The sequence below is a fragment of the Squalius cephalus genome (assembly GCF_949319135.1).
Source record: "Squalius cephalus genome assembly, chromosome: 6".
NCBI lineage: Eukaryota > Metazoa > Chordata > Actinopteri > Cypriniformes > Leuciscidae > Squalius > Squalius cephalus.
The window spans coordinates 9,106,810-9,124,599 of record NC_137127.1 but is presented as its reverse complement, the minus strand read 5'-3'; the positions used below and the strand labels follow the sequence as shown (position 1 = coordinate 9,124,599).

Sequence of the window (17,790 nt, the reverse complement as noted above, 5' to 3'; positions counted from 1 at the left end):
CCGAGCTTCTGTTTGACTGCAGAATTCTACAAGACTGCATTGAAAACTTCAAAGAGGACTCTCGTTCCAGTGTTGGTGTGACGGCGCGATCAGTGGCGGCCGCGAGTATTGCAGCTCAGTTCTGTGTGTGTGTGTGTCAGTTTCGATGGGCGTTTCCTCCTGTGTGTGTGTAAATACACAATGCGGTTACCCCTGGGTGCCTCAGCACTGAGAGAGTTTTTCTGTTTTTTTGTTTTCACTAAAAGAGTAACCCTGTGTCCTTTTCAGGATGTCATTCCGCTTGTGCGTTTCTGGGTGCGGTCATTCCCTGGTGCCAGCAGACGGCCACAATAGTTGCCTCTCGTGTTTGGGCATTCAGCACGCTGAGGCAGCTTTTGTGAATAGTTCATGTTCCCATTGCGGGAATATGACTATGGCAGTGCTTAGATCGAGACTCGCTTACCTCATGTACGGACAGCACTGCGACTGTTGCGTACATCAACCACTAAGATGGTCTGCACTCCCGCCGAATGTCTTAGGTCGCTTCGTGCTGTTTACATTCCGGGCCTGCTCAACCGTGCAGCCGACAAGCTCTCACGCCAGCAGGTGCTATCGGGAGAATGGCGACTCCATCCCAAGGGGGTCCAGCTGATTTTCAGGCACTTCGGGACCGCACAGGTAGATCTGTTTGCCGCCCCCGGACACGTCTCACTGCCAGTTGTTCTATTCCCTGACCGAGGTGACCCTCGGCACGGATGCTCTGCCACACAGCTGGCCCCGGGGCCTACGCAAGTATGCGTTTCCCCCAGTGAGCCTTCTTGCACAGACCTTGTGCAAAGTCAGGGAGGACAAGGAGCAGGTCTTGCTAGCCTCTATGCATTGAAGTGGAACCTGTTCGTTGACTGGTGTTCTTCTCACGAGGAGAACCCCTGATCTTGCTCGATCAGAGTCGTGCTTTCCTTCCTGCAAGAAGGGCTGGAGCGAAGGCTGTCTCCCTCCACCCTTAAAGTGTATGTTACCGCGATTGCCGCACATCACGATGCAGTTGAAGGTAAGTCATTGGGAAAGCATGACCTGATCATCAGGTTCCTGAGGGGGGCGAGGAAACTAAATCCGCCTCGCCCACTCTCTATACCCTCTTGGGATTTGTCTCTGGTCCTTTCGGCACTTCAGAGACCACCTTTTGAGCCCTTTCAATCAGCTGAGTTAAAAATCCTGTCCTGTAAGACAGTTCTCCTGGTTGCATTGGCCTCCATCAAGAGGGTAGGGGACCTGCATGCATTTTCGGTCGACGAATCGCGCCTAGAATTCGGCCCGGATAACTCTCACGTGATCCTGAGACCCCGGCCCGGATACGTGCCCAAGGTTCCTACCACTCCCTTCTGGGACCAGGTGGTGAAACCTGCAAGTGCTGCCTTCGGAGGAGGCAGACCCAGCCCTGGCTTTTCTCTGTCCCGTTCGCGCTCTGCGTCTGTACGTGGACAGAACGCAAAGCCTCAGGACCTCAGATCAGCTCTTCGTCTGTTACGGAGGCCAGCAGAAGGGAAAGGCCGTCTCCAAGTAGAGGATGGCCCACTGGATAGTGGATGCCATCGCCTTGGCTTACGAAGCCCAAGGCGTGCCCTGCCCGCCCGGGTTGAGAGCCCACTCCACTAGGGGTGTCGCTTCTTCCTGGGCACTGCCACACGGCGCCTCGCTGACAGACATCTGTAGTGCTGCGGGCTGGGCGACACCTAACACGTTCGCTAGGTTTTATAGCCTACGTGTTGAGCAGGTTTCTTCCTGTGCTCCTGCGGTAACACCAAAGTTCCCGCTCTAGTGTCGGCTTGCTGCGCCACTCCCTTCCACTGGAACGGATACGTGCGCTTTTTGCTCCAGTCGAGTTCCCCACTCAGACGAACCCTGTAGAGGTCCTCCACACCCCTTCGGCAGTCGGACGTTGTGGAGCGTCTGACGCCAGGCCTAGTGCTCGTATGCTTGTGTAACTTGTGCTAGGCTGGGTTCCATATGTGGTGATCCCTGCGGCGATCCCATATGCGTATTCTTCCACGACCAGCTCCATGCGGTGAGCCCGTGTCGCCGTGCGGTGAGCCGAGCGACTGAAAGGGCTGACCATCGCTGCAATGGCCATCACAATCTCGGCTCCTTAGCGAAAAACAATGTGTACATTTCACACACGCCAACGTTCATTGGCTTGTTCTGTAGACACTCGAAGATGATAGGGCTCCCTGAAGTGATCCCAATTACGTCGTCACGTCGACGTTACGTCTCCCGTTCCCTCCTTCAGGGAACGAGGGTTACATTAGTAACTGAGACGTTTTCCCATGTTGCCTGAGTTCTCATTTCTAGTTTGTTGCCATGGTTTCAGATTGAGGTACACACCTGGTTCTTGTTCTGTTAATTATCCCTTTGTATACTTATTCTCTTAGTTCTTTCTGTTCCATGTTTGGTGTCGTCTTATGTTAATAGTGTGTGTTATGAGTTCTCCAGTGTATACTCCGTGTTGTCATTAAAGTCACCTAGTATCTTTCATCCTGCATCGTGTGTCTTGGATAATGGATTAGACTACACGCTAGTGACACCCATTGGAGATAATTCCTTTTTTTCCCCTTACAACTTAATCCTTGACATGCTATTTTCAGAATAACAGAAAGTGCTATTTGGTCTGCACAGCTCCCCTGAGTAAAGTGTAAAATGTGGGAGTGAATCATCAACCTGACCTTTCAGTTTAAACCTCTCTCCACATGGACAGCACCTCTGACTTCCATAATGAACCAAACACGCAATTCACAAAAACTGAGCATACAGCTATTAGAATCAAGGGTGACCTCTCTGCTCCTGTTTGTGGAAAACTATAAAGAATTTAAGATGAGGTGAATGAAGGGGAAAACAGCAGCTCTTTATGCAAAAAAAAATAATCACTATTAATCAGTACTAATCACGACCTTTGTTAATATTCTGTGTCTTGTTTTCAAGAACCTGCTGATGACCTACATGTACCACCATGATTATGATTGCATGCACAGCTTTTGAACAGGTGTCTGATTCAGATGAGGATACAAACGAATGTTTGATAGACTCATTAGTGGCACAGAAAACACCGTGTAGTATTTTACTCTTGTGTCCTTTGTATTTGTGGCATTACTGCAAAATATACAAGTTATCTTAAGTCCTGCTCTAACTAATGACAGATGGTTAAGTTGTTAAATGCCACTTAAAAGTCAGTTAATTAGCGCCTTCATACATGTTAACAAGTTGTGTTGTATCTGAAGGTTTTTTAGTAAGTGTAACATCTTCTGATGGCCCTTTCTTCTGTGGAACAAAGAAAAAGATGTTTTAATGTTTTAACTATTTTTTTTTTTTTTTTGTACTGTGAAAGCCAGTGGGGTCTAAAACAACATTGTATGAACAAGACAAACCCCACTTAGACAGGTTTCAAAATCTCTTTTGTGTTCCACAGAAGAAAAAAAATAAAGGTTTGTAATGACATGAGGGTGAGTAAATGATGACCAAATTAAAAATTTTGGGTGAACTATCCCTTATATTCCTATAATCCCTATAATCTTTCCACTTTATTATTGTAATCAAACAGAAAAATCAGTTCACTACATGAAGTTCTTATGGTTTTATCGTACCAATGGCAATACAGCCACAACTCCTGTATTGCAACGGAACAGTGACAGTAGGATTTAGTGCTGTGGTGGCCACTTTCTTCCATAAATCAACCTGTAAGTCAATAACTGCAATTGAAAAGAGATTTGTCAAGAGCAGCACCGTAACCCTGCATTGAGCTCCCTCAGAGCGCTCTCTTTGCAGCTTCTCGTGTGATTCTGACTATAAATAGGGTGAATTCAGTTAAACTGGCCACTTTTGACAGCATCAAAGCCACTATCTAGGAATGTTCTTGAGCACATTTAGCAGAAATCAGTGGGGATGGTTTGTAATAATGCATTTTCCCTACCAACCTCCCTGTAGCCAGTTACCCATGGTTACAGCAAACTGCGATCCCTATATATCCCATTAGGCCTCTGGCTCCTGATGTTGCCATGGTGCCATCATCATCTCCCTAAGCTTGTTTCTTTAGATGCCTGAAGGCTTTAATCAAATGGAAACCCAATATGGGGTCACATCCATGTCTTCATTTCTTTCACGTCTCCCTGAGCCCTTAAGTTGGCTGACCCAGAAGTGTTCAATTATGTTAAATGTCTATATAATGAAAGACAAATACTTCTTCTTAGGCACCCACCCAAAGCCAGATGATTTTTGTCCTGAGTCCCTTGAAGCATAAAAGAGAGAAAATTAATTGAGAATTTCTAATCCTCAGTGGAAATAAGGCAGACTTGCTTGATTGCCACAGCTGAATGTGGGGGTGTGAGGCGCTATTTTGAATAAACTCTTCTCTTCTCTCCTCTTCTCTCCTCTTCTCTCCTCTTCTCTCCTCTTCTCTTCTCTTCACAATTTTTTGTTAGAGAGATCAATGATTCAATGACTTACTCATAAAGACTTGTTTCATTACTGGATGAATCAGCGTTTCTGAACGAATCTCTTGAATTTATGATTCAATGACAAATACATTTTTTAATGTACCTACTGGTGCAACGGTGTATTGGATACAATTTTTTAGCATCAAGTTGCTTTCAAAAGGTAATTTATGATGCCTTCACATGCTATTGGAAATTTCTTACTTCCCACTTGTGAAGTCGTGATTACAGCTCATTTAACTAGGAAACTAGTATTTACGATAATTTTGATAGCACATGAAGGCAGCATTACTATATTTTGATTGTTGTCATAAACATCAGTGTTTAATCCGAACTATAAACGTATCCCTGTACTCCTGTGATAATTCAAGTTATTGTAACAGAACTAATGATACTGTGTGGTTGAAAAGACCTTCCTACAGATGACAACTGCTCTTTTTGGGTCAGCGGCACCACAAACACATATGTGACCCTGGATCACAAAACCAGTCACAAGTCACAAATGCCAAAAATGCATTGTATGGGTCAAAATTATCGATTTTTCTTTTATGCCAAAAATCATTAGGATATTAAGTAAAGATCATGTTCCATGAAGATATTTTGTAAATTTCCTACCGTAAATATATAAAACATTTTTTTTTTGTGAGTGAAGGCAGCACAATTGCGAACATAAATGGACAACTTTATAGGCAATTTTCTCAATGTTTCAATTTTTTTGCACCCTCAGATTCCAGATTTTCAAATAGTTGTATCTCGGGCAAATATTGTCCTATCATAACAAACCATATGTCAATGGAAAGATTATTTATTTAGCTTTCAGGTGATGTATAAATCTTCATTTAAAAAAAATGACCCGTGTGACTGTTTTTGTCATCCAGGGTCACATATTTGAATGTTTCGTTGTGATCGTGCTTGTAAAAGGTTTAATAGATATAGCTGAATCTTTTTCATTTAGAAATAAGATTGTGTGGATGTTTGATTTGAGATCACAATCTTTAAACGATGAATTGTGCAGTGCTTCTGTGAACTCTATTTTTTTATGTAGCAAAATCTAACTGCATTGATTAAAACTCAATAGAATTAGACATGTCAAAAGAAACTCAACTCTTGCAGTTAATAACAAGCGAGCAACAGAGCACATGAGCATACTAAATGTCACTTTTCTTTTTACCATATATAAAATATTGTGTTGATAGGAGCCACAAGGAAGAAAAAGCTGTTCTCTCCACTGGCATATGAACAGTAATTGCTTTTTGATTTAAGCAACGTCCTTCTCCACAATTTTCAATCATCATTTACTCATCCTCATTTCAAACCTGTATGACTTTTTTCTATAGAACACAAAAATATGTTTTTTTTTGGACCCCATTGACTTTCATTGTATGGACAAAAAACACTTAAGACAAGTATCTTCTTGAAACATTGAAACAGAACTGTTCTTTAAAATATCTTTTGTGTTCAGAAGAAAGAAAATTCTATGAGTTTGGAATGTCGTAAGGATTAGTAAATTATAATTTTTGGGTGAACAATGCCTTTAACCCCATCTGATCCCACCAAAATCATGCTGGAAATTGGAAATCTTTTGCCCAGTTTCAATAATGCTATGTTAATTCCAACCTAAATTATTCATGTAGTCTCATTGCAAATGGATTAAGTAAACTTTTATTTTACTAATTTAAATGGATTGAGTGCCATTAAATTAAGATGTGACAGAATGCTGTATAATGCATTAAGTAAACTGAGCAAGTAGCACAACTCATTTTTTGAGAGGGAGCAGGGAGGAAGTTCTTTTCCTAAAATCTTTTCACACTTTATGAATGTAAGAGTATGAGCTTGATGGGTGAACAACTACTGTATAATTAGTTAGCTGTAAGATATTCTTTTATTTGACACCTTTTAAGAGGATTTTGAAACTTTGTAAGGTCATCTTGGATAGTGTCCCAGTACCAGTACTGCCTTCTTTGTTTAGAGATCTTTTTCTCTAATTTAATAGGCAATTTCTTCTCTTAAAAATTTCTTCTTCTCTTGCAGAATGTGCATCTGTCTTGCAGATAATAGATATTTGAAAGAAAGTATTCAGAGGGATAAGTTTCATCCTTTAACAACCTTTCTCCAAGGAAGCTTTTAGTGTAAAACTCTATTCAGGATACATTAAAAGATGTTCTGCACGCCCAATGAAATGTACAATAGAAAGGATAAACCACCTACTGACTTTATATCCAATTCTTTGCTGATGTTGAATGTTAAACTGGTTTGTGTCTACTTTTAAAATCCAGATGGCTGACTTCCAGATTGAATCTCTGAGTATAGCAAGTGGACATTTGCCAGTGCCACATATTGGTGCAATGCAGATTCTTTCTAAATGTATAATGCACATTTTTTCTACAGGGAATATTCTTATTCCTCTAGAAATACCAACCAAACATTGTACTTTTTTTCTAATGTGTATTATAGGACTACACAATATATCGTTTCAGCATTGATCTTTACCAGTCATCGCAATACAAATTGTACAAAAACGAAATATTGCAATGTCATTTTTTTCCAATATCAGGCAGCCCTAGTGTATTACCATTTCAACTAATACATTTTATCAGGAAATCCCCTGTTATAGTTCTTTACATTTTTAGGGTTTTGCTTTAAGCCAGTTGTTTCATTTTTTTAATTGTCCCTTAGCACTTCTGGCGATCATAGTCATGAATCTTCTCTTCTAATAATTAGCCGACTGCAGCATTGAGCTGCATATTCATCATACTGCAGTCTGCATTACATTAGAGATAGGATTCATGGACGTTATTGACCACAGAACAGGCTGAACTTACATTAGTCGCCTGGCAGACTCTTCATCCTTGACTGATGGCATTGCTTTGAATGGTGCAGTACTAATAGAGCCCCACCCATTTCCCAATGGCCCAAATATACACTCAATCATACTCAAAGACAAACTGAACCAATCTCCATTTTTGAAAAATGCATCTAACACTCTTCTGAATTGGCCTTTTTGTCTGAGAGGCAGAAAATTATGCTTTCTGTTATTAGAACATGAGCCCCCCTGGCACCATCAATGAGAGCGGTTCACTTTCCAGCTCAAACTACTGTATAGCGAGAGGTTGGGGCGTGGCTACAGTAGCAGGCGGAGCCAGAGGGGGTTTAGCATAGTGTGGGGCCATGGCTGGCACGTTATATAGGAAAAGACATTCAGTTTTGGTTATAGAATTGCAAACCAAAATGCAAGCTGTATTTATAACGTTTGAGTTGGGGGAGGCCCGACATGCGAAAGGGGTTTTTACAAGGCTGTTTGAAAATATGTCTATTTTATAATTCTGCTAGGTGCCACTAGTGTCTCAGAAACTACATACTTCACCTTTAAGTGGCAATGTTGTGAAATATTAGGAATGGCTTTAATTGTCTTACCTTACTGTGGTTGAAAATTACTCATATCGTGGTAAATATTTTGGTCATATCACCAAGGTTATATTTTGGTCATATCATATTTCTGTCTAAGTAGTTAGAAACTAATCAGAGTGTGTTGTGTTTTTTACACAACCTTTTAGTGGTGGGTTTATCTATAGATAATAGTCAACACTATAATTGTCACAGTGGGAAAAATTAATTCAGTCACTTCATGGTCTGTTGTACAGAAAACCCAGAAGAAATTAGCACAAATCTGTGGATACTTTGTGATCAGAATTTATGCCTGGTTAAAAGTAGTAAGTACAGATTGGTTGAATTATACTGGATTTCTTAGCGTTCTTTATCGATCTGCCTGGAAACAAAGCCGCTGTGATGCCAAACCCCCTCATGGAAGAAGCTGTCATGTTTACAACTGTGACAGTGAGTGCTTATCAGGATCAACCTAAAAAGTATGTGAAGTTAGCGGCACCAATGTTGAAGTAAACTTGAACAACATTATGAATAATTTATTAGATGCACGCCCTTCTGTTATCGTAGGCACATTGACTTTACATTTTTCCACCCCTAAACATGAAAAAAAACGAACTGTGATTGGTTGCTTTGCATGTTGATCAGATGTCCTCTTTGGCGGTCCTTGGCCAATGAAAGTTGCAATGTAGTCCAGACCTTCTGCCGTCAGTCTAAAGGTCTTGCTACTCGAGACTGCTTGAGATCTCATTTCTTAACAAAAAAGTGTATTACTTTCTCTATGTCTGTTTCTCTTGAGAAGGTTGTTGGGTTGGTGCAGAGCTACAGTACTTCTAAGAGCTTTGCTTTCGAGATTTGCAGATTTGTAGCCCTCGCTTCTCAGTGCTAATGCACTTTTCTGGTGGCTGGGTCACACTAATAGGATTTCCATGTGAAATGCCCACTCAGGCAGCTGAGGTTAATGACTCATTTGAATGAATTGTGATTGAATCAGATTTGTTAGATGAAGCATTAATTGATTCTGTCAGTGGTGCCGGGGATTAGGATTCACTTTTATTCAATCAGATTCTGGATCAGTTCTCATACGGCCATCCCTTATCTTCTCCACAGAGACAGGGTGCAGTGGGCTAATGCATGTGGCGTATTAGCTGGTATCTTCATCACGATGAGTTTAAACATTGCTCCTTAATTGTTTGCATGTCATTTGATTGATGGGGATTTTGTTTTGAGTAATCCTGTAACGTCTACAGTATGTGTTTGCACATCAAATCGTGTTATTTTACTGCCAAATTTTACGTTCTGCTCATGTGAGTTTGCTCCATGAGATTGTTTTCTTCTTTGTTTCAGAGCTAAACCCAGTAAGATGCTGCCCAAGAGCTTGAGCATGTTGTACAGTCTCAGCAACACCTATTTCTAATTTGTCTCACTGTGCACAATAACACTTTTAGAAAAACACGTCTGTGCTGGAGACATATGGAAGTGGGAGGATGAGTTGGGTAAATGTTTAGCATGTGCTGATGGGTCCTCTCATGTCGCCATCACACTGTTCGGACATATGGCTGAATTAAAACCCGACGGACTACAAACAAAGGTACTTGGTGTCCACCGCAGACAGACAGGCAATCTGAAGGCAGATAGATTAAATGATGCTTTGACAGACAGGCTTACTGTGAGACAGGCAGGTAGGGCTAGTTTTTTCCATGTTGATTGATGTCACAGAGCAAGAGAAGCTGACAGGCCTGTGAAAGGCTCTTTTACTGTTCATCCATCTTCACTGACTGGTGTCTTTTGGACAGGCCAGAGGGAGTGTGTGACTTTCATTTTAGTTTAGCTTTTGAGTTTATTACTGTTTTGGCAATGGAGCGGGCGGACTGGGCAGTGCAGGTTTATACGGTCTTACTTTAGACTTCTGCTTCTGCACCCCAATAATTTCCAGCATCATTACGCTATGAGAAAAAGGGTCGCAGTATATACTCTGTGATTTTTCTGATGCGGAAAGGAGGGTTTTTTTCCAGCCGGAGGTTGTTTATAACCATGAGCAGAATCGCAATGACAAAATGAGCACTGGGCAATGAAAAGTAATACTTTTCTTCTACAAGGTGAACTGAAATGTGTGGATCAGGGGGTTTTTCTCAGATTGTGCTACATTTGACCTCAAATTGTTAACATTTTTCTAAGGAACTTTCCAGTAGTGACACCAACAGATAAAGATTTTTTCAGAAGAGCCTTAAAACTACATTTCAAAAGCTTGTTGTTAATATCAATTAATATCAATCAATGGGAAAAAAATTAAAAGCATAAACATAATGAGACTTGAATATAAAATATTTAAATAGTAGGCTATTATTGATTTCTTGTTGAAGCTAAATGGTTTTACATGCCTTTAATGTAAGGATGCACAATATGTCTGATTCTGTTAGGTAACAGTCGATATGCTGGCCAATATTTGATATTTAATTGTTCATGCTCATTTCCAATCTCTGTTTGCATTTAGATGTCCTCTAACACTCACTTAAAGTTAATCTTTAAAACACGTAACATTTAATAACACTGCTAAATGTAGGTTAATAATGAACAACCATTTTAATACTGTACATTCTAATATTGTGATGCCTAAATTCACTTGTAGCTTTTAAAATATGTTTTATTTTTTTAGTCAAAATAGAATGAAATAGTATAGAATTTTAATCGATTATAGGTGGTGACATAATTACCTTCATTTTAATATTGATGCATTCCTACTTTAAAACAGAAACTGTGTAAACCTCATATGTAATTGGAAGATGAATTTACATTGGGTTAAAGACAAACAAACGCAGAGCCTCCTGATTACAGAAGTCACCCACATGCCACTGCTGTGGAACGAGAGCTAAACATAGGAGAAGAAAGGCTAGGGAAAGAGAAAAACAGAATGAAAGAGAGGAAAAATAAGGGCAAGCGCATGTACGATTAAGACATCTCAGATCCCTCAGAAGGTCTGCTCCTGTTCTTTTGGTTACCATGGCAACATGTACCCCAGTTCTCCCCGAAATGCGCTGGGAGATGAGAGATGGGAAGAGACGTGTTTGTAAGGAGGTGCTAAGATGTGCCGGGGCCATTGGTTGTGAAAAGTGCTAATTGCCTCCGTTTCATAGGAAGTAGCGAGATCCGTGACAGTGTCCAGTCCCTGTAGGCTCTTGCCTTCCCACACACATAAACCAAAACTTCACCTCTTGGTCCATTTCCACCTCCCCAAACCCCTTACCCAGCTCTCAAGACAGAGGAACATTGTCTGTTTGATTTCCTCGTCACCAAATTAAATTTCCACTCTTAAAAGACAATTTATGTTGTCTATAAAGATAAACCATTTCTGTCCATCAAGCAGCATTGCTGTAGCCCAATGCCTTTCCCATCTACATTCTCACTGCAACTGGACTGGTTTATGTGCCAAAGTCCGCATATCTCTGGAGAATATAATGGTGACAGAGAAAAGATGAAGAGAGAGAAGAGAACATTATGCCTGGCCATTACATGATGTATAATCCATCCGTCTACACTCGGTCAGAGGCAGCTAGAGGCAACGATGTACTCCAAAAGAGATATGTCGCAGTGGTCAATAGTTGTCCATCAAATGACTAGTTGAATCTTGAGGTTGACTAGCTTGTCTATATTTTTTATAATAAAGGTACACTATGCAGAATTTTTCTTTTATAGTTTGTAAACACAACATTCAGACTTGGCCCATCCTCGTGGGTGGAACACCAGCCAAAATAATAAATAATTATGTGTTATCATTAAAACATAACAGTGCCTAGTGATCTGTCGAGTTACAGATAGCAGTCAATGAAGCAATAGCAACACAAGCAAATTTTTTTTTGAGTCAGGACAGGAGAACACAGGCAATAAAGTCCCCTCTTACATGCGCTGTGAGCCATCATCCGCTGGAGCGACACACGCACTGACCAAAGGCTGCAGCCCAGCTTACGAGCACAGCAACTCGAGCAGAAAATAAGAAAATAGACTTTATTTTTAAAGGGATAGTTCACTCAAAAATGAAAATGATGTCATTAATTACTTACACTCATGTTGTTCCAGACCCTTAAGACTTTCGTTCATCTTCGGAACACAAATGAAGATCTTTTTGATTAAATCTGAGAGATTTGTGTCCCTCCATTGACAGATAATCAACTGACACTTTAATGCTTCAAAAAGTTAATAAAGAGATCGTAAAACTAATCCTTATTAATTTAGCGGTTTAGTTTAAATGTACTAGTTTGGTCAAAATAAGTCCGATTTAATTTAGGCTTTTATTCACATAAACATTCATCAACTCACACATCAGTTATGCTAAACGGAAGCTCAAGCATGATTTCTTGACGTGTGAGAACCAATGAGGTTCATTCTCGTGTTACGCAGCACGTTTGAGCTTCCGCAAGAACCAATGAGGTTCATTCTCGTGTTACGCAGCACGTTTGAGCTTCCGCAAGAACCAATGAGGTTCATTCTCGTGTTACGCAGCACGTTTGAGCTTCCGCAAGAACCAATGAGGTTCATTCTCGTGTTACGCAGCACGTTTGAGCTTCAGCAAGAACCAATGAGGTTCATTCTCGTGTTACGCAGCACGTTTGAGCTTCCGCAAGAACCAATGAGGTCTGTTCTCGCACGTTAAGCGTGTACGGTTGAGCTTCTGTTTATGTTCGCTGATCAATGTTTATATGTGAATAAAAGCTTTTAAAGTAATCGTGTCTCTTCAGAAAAGTTGGAATAAATCGATTAATTCACATGGATTAGTTTTATGATCTCTTCATGAAATTTTTGAAGCGTGAAAGTGTCAGTTGTGTAGTTGTTAATGGAGGGACAGAAAGCTCTCAGATTTAATAAAAAAGGATTTCATTGGTGTTCAGAAGATGAATGAAAGTCTTACGGGTTTGGAACGACATGAGGGTGAGTAAATGATGACAGATTTTTTTTATTTTTGGGTGAAATAACCCTTTAAAGTAATGTTACTATACTAAACTCTGCATAGTGCACTTTTAAATAAAACATTGATAGTAAGGAATGTTTCTTGAGCACCAAATCAGCATATGTGACCCTGGATCACAAAACCAGTCACAAGTAGCACGGGTATATTTGTGGCAATAGCTAACAATACATTGTATTGGTCAAAATTATCCATTTTTCTTTTCTGCCAAAAATCATTAGGATATTAAGTAAAGATCATGTTCCATGAAGATATTTTGTAAATTTCCTACCGTAAATATATAAAACATTTATTTTTGTGAGTGAGTGCAGCACAATCGCGAACATAAAAGGACAACTATAAAGGCGATTTTCTCAGTGTTTCGATTTTTTTGCACCCTCAGATTCCAGATTTTCAATAGTTGTATCTTGGCCAAATATTGTCCTATCCTAACAAACCATATATCAATGGAAAGTGTATTTGTTCAGCTTTCAGATGATGTATAAATCTCAATTTCAAAAAATTTACCCATGTGACTGGTTTTGTGGTCCATGGTCACATATTAGATAATAATTTCATAATATTACTCTTTTTTTTTTTTTAAATTGCAATAATTGCAGCCTTGGTGAGCATAAGAGACTTCTTACTCTCCCCAAACTTTTTAATGGTAGTAGTTTAAGCTTTGGTTCTGTGTAAATGAAAAGCTGCCGTTGTCATGACACTCTTACTGTGTCAAATGAGACTTTGCACTTTTAAATCCCACTGAAAGGCCATTCACATTATCTGGAAAGATAAACCATTTCTGTCCATCAAGCAGCATTACAGTAGCCCACCTGCAGTTTAGGTGAGGGCAGCAATTCTGAGGTAATTGCACAGCAGGACTGTTCACTCTCTTAAATAGCTCTGCAAGAAAATAAAAATCTTTCTTTCTAACCAGCATCATGCAAACAATGATCATCGACAAGAAATGCTATTTGTATAGGATTACTTTGTCAACCCAACCCAGTGCAGAGAGGTTTATTGACTCATTAAAATCTATTACAGGCATAATGTTACTGTTACGCGTCAGCTGTCATCAGAGCACAATGGTGAACTGGGGAAGTATGTCTATTTCCTGGGCTTGCACTTCTTCCAGAGGAAAAGATAAGAAAAGTGGGTCACTGCCTAATTATGGGCTGGGTTCCCCGTGCTCCTCAGCCTTGCATAAAGATGGGGGAAAGACAGAGACACACTCCATGGAAGAGCTATGGTTCACAGAAAGATCTGCTTTTGATTTTGCTTCCCTTCCGCCTTCATTTTCTAACTGTGAGCGAGGCATGTGATGGTGACAGAAAGAATGAGAACATTATGGAGGTAGAGAAAGAAAAAAACACAAAGGTAAAGCGACAGTAAAGTGCAGAATGGTTAAAGGTCATGTGCATTGCTGTGTGTTATGGTTGTTCATATAGAACTGTATTGACAAGCCAGGACTGGTTCTATTTCCAGTAAAAGCTTTGGGATTTTTAAACTACAATCTAATAGTTTCTTTGGAAACAGTAATTGGCTGCACCTACTTTGATATTGTATTTCGGCTTCAGTTTGTCCAATAAGTGCAGTTCTTTCTTCAAGGACAAATCCATGGTGATGAATATTTAATTTCACCCAGCATTGACTGCATTTGAGACTCCTATTTGTAACACCCCTCCCCCCTTTTCTCACTACCCTTTTCTCGACCCTTCCCCACAGAGGAAGTCAATACAATATATTCTTCTAGTAGCCTTCTGTCTCTCTTTACTGGTGATGCTTTTAAAAAAAATCATACACATCTATACAGTTACCATGACGATCTTTATATATTTAAGTCAGTTAGAATTTATAATATAAGAAATTAATAAGGGACACATTAAATTGATTTAAATTTAAATTAAATTGTTCTTTTGAACGCTGAATTTATCAGAAAAACAAAAAAAATATATCATGGTTTCCACAACAATATTAAGCACCACAACTGTTATCAACATTGATAATAAGAAGAATTGTTTCTTGAGCAGCAAATCAGCATATTAGAAGGATTTCTGAAGGATCATGTGACACTGAAGGCTAGAGTAATGATGCTGAAAATTATATATTCAAATAGAAAAGTTATTTTAAATTGCAATGATATTTCACAATATTACTGTTTTTACTGTATTTTTGATCAAATAAATGCTATGGTAAGTGTAAGAGATTTCTTTCAAAAACTTTAAATCTTGCCAACCCCAAACTTTTGAACGGTAGTGTGTGTATATACACGATATGGACAAAAGTATTGGGACTCACCTTTTAATTACTGTATTCAGGTGTTTCAATCAGACGCATTGACTCAGATGTATAAAATCAAGCACCTAGCCATGCAAAATTAGTCGTTCTGAAGAGCTACTGTGATAGAATTCCACTTTTGCAATTAGTCAGTTCGTAAAATCTCATCCCCGCTAGATATTCCTCGCTCAACTATAATTTGAAAGCGGAAGCGTTTAGGAACAGCAGAAACTCAGCCAAGAAGCAGAAGACCACATAAAGTCACAGAGCAGGGTCACCAAGTGTGTAATGGTCACCAACACTCTGCTTATTCTATAGCTGAAGAGTTTCAGACTTCCACTGGTATTGAAATCAGCACGAAAACTGTGCGGCGGGAGCTTAATGGAATGGGTTTCCTTGGCCGAGACATCACACTTCTCGGTTTGGTGGATGCCAGGAGCACTTTACCTGCTTGTGCCAAACCGTAAAGTTTGGTGGAGGAGGGATAATGGTATGGCGCTGTTTTTTAGGGGCTGAGCTAGGTCCCTTACTTCCAGTGAAGGGAAATCTTAATGCTTCAGCATACCAAGACATTTTGGACAATGCTATGTTTCCAGATTTGTGGGAACAGTTTAGCAGTTTGTTTTTTAGAATGCAATGTCGTCCCTGCTACTATTACTCGTCCCTAATACAGTCCCTGTTGGTGTAATAGCCAGGAGTCCCAATACTTTTGTCCATATAGTGTATATGTATGTGTATGTATTAGAAATTGAATAACCAAATACAATAAGTTCAGAGTAGTAAAAATTGCTTATAATTACTTACAATTATATATCAAGTTCTGCATAAAGAATGGCACACTAGGCTTACTCATCTTGATGTGCGTCTATAGAGAGCATAAGCATCTGCAAAGAGTGACAAATAGCTGTAAAGAAATTGTGCAAAAAACCCTTAGGTGGAGATGGTTTGGACATGTATCATGTTAATTACTAACTGTGGGCTCTCATTTCCTCATTAAGAACATTATTAAGAAAAAATGAATGTGCATACACACTTAAATCCATCAATTTTGTGTGAGAGCATTTTCTTTGCATACTATTAATAAGAATGTTTTGTTCACATGTTAGTGAATGAGACACATATGAGTATGGAACTCATATATAGGTGTATTTTGATTTTAGACATACTGTACTTGTACTTTGTACTTGGGATGCTGTGACTAACACACAGTGTGTTCTACCTGTTAAGATGTAGTTACAAAAATACCCATGGTGCTGATATACAGTTCTGTCTGGTGTTTTAAGAATGAATGAGGCGTGCAGCTAAAATCTCTTCTCTTCCTCCTGCAGATGATGGAAAGCTCTCCCTTGATGAGTTCCAGGCTTTCTTCTCTGATGGGACTCTGAATGAAGAGGAGTTGGAAAAACTGTTTCACACCATTGACTCTGATAACACCAGGTGATTACAGAGACACACAACTCTCAAAACACATTCAGTGAACAGATCTCAGTCACAATAGAAGACAATAGAGGGGCAATAATAATTGGAAACAATACAACATTGGTTACCTTGTCAGGGAATAATCCAGAATGACAAAAAATGAATGGATCTTTGTTTATCAATTCATTTCATTTTGTGTGTGCACATCCCATTCAAGTTGTTATTTGTTCTAGTACACAAATTAAAGCTATATTTACCATTGTCTTTATAGTTCACTACATTAAGTATTATCCATTTGTCTACATGAGAATCTAGTCAGTGACGGTGCAAAGATGAGGTGACATTCACCTAGAGCACAAGCATTACCTCATGCAAGCTGCCTTGCAAAACACTGTAATTGTTTCATCAGTTTTGGCCCTGTGGACTCAGAAAATAAATTTTAACCTTCACACTTGCAGTAGTTTATTGAACTAGTCTGCTTTTCTCTCCTTTGTCTTGCTGAGGCAAATTTCAATAACCAGCTTTTAATGTATCTTAAAGCAATAGCTCACCCAAAAATTTGAAATTATCGAGGGTCGAGGGTAGCGGAAGGGTGACCTCTGACCCGACGTATGATGTAGGCGTAGCGTAACCTTAGGTGAGAATAAACGCCTCTCGCGAAAACCACGTAACTTTCTCATGAACGCGCGTGCGGCCGTTGCCGAAAGCCAGTGATTGTATTTTTCTTATAAAAACCCATCGCTTTGCTTCAGAAGGCATTTATTAACCCACTGGATTATGATGAATGGATGTGCTTTTTGGAGCTTCAAAAACTATCCAATGCCATTACAAAGCTTGGAAGAGCCAGGATATTATTTAACACAACTCTTGATTGTATTAAATAACAACCTAGGATGGCTTGAAGGTGAGTAAATAATGGGATAATTTTCATTTTTGAGTGAACTATTCCTTTAAAGTAATCAATAAATTCACATTTTCACACATTTAGCAACAATACAGCTTGTCTGGAAATTATGGCTAGCAAAACCATTTTTAATGGTAATAATTTTATAATGGATTTTTAACATTTTAAGATGAAAAATAATAAAATTGACTCGCTGGGACAAAATGATCTGTATTTGGAGAAACTGCTGTACAATCTTTGGAAGTTGTAGGGTAGATATCTTCTATCTACCATGATCGTCAAATCTTGTTTCCAAATTTAACCTCTTATTATAGTTAATGGTTTCTCAGGAACCAGGCTGAAAAATGAGGCAGATTTCATTTTGATGGACATAATGATGGTTAATGGACAGCAAGAAAAATGGAAAACCC

At 39.5% G+C, this 17,790-nt stretch overlaps 1 protein-coding gene across 2 annotated transcripts in view; it reads left to right on the top strand.

The window, feature by feature from the left end:
- The window catches only part of necab2 (N-terminal EF-hand calcium binding protein 2), an 86,996-nt gene that overhangs the window by 20,837 nt on the left and 48,369 nt on the right, over nt 1-17,790 (top strand). For both annotated transcript variants that reach the window (XM_079874973.1, XM_079874972.1), the window contains exon 3: nt 16,386-16,494. In XM_079874973.1, coding sequence (XP_079731099.1) covers nt 16,386-16,494 — 109 coding nt within the window. The remainder of the gene's footprint in view (nt 1-16,385; nt 16,495-17,790) is intronic.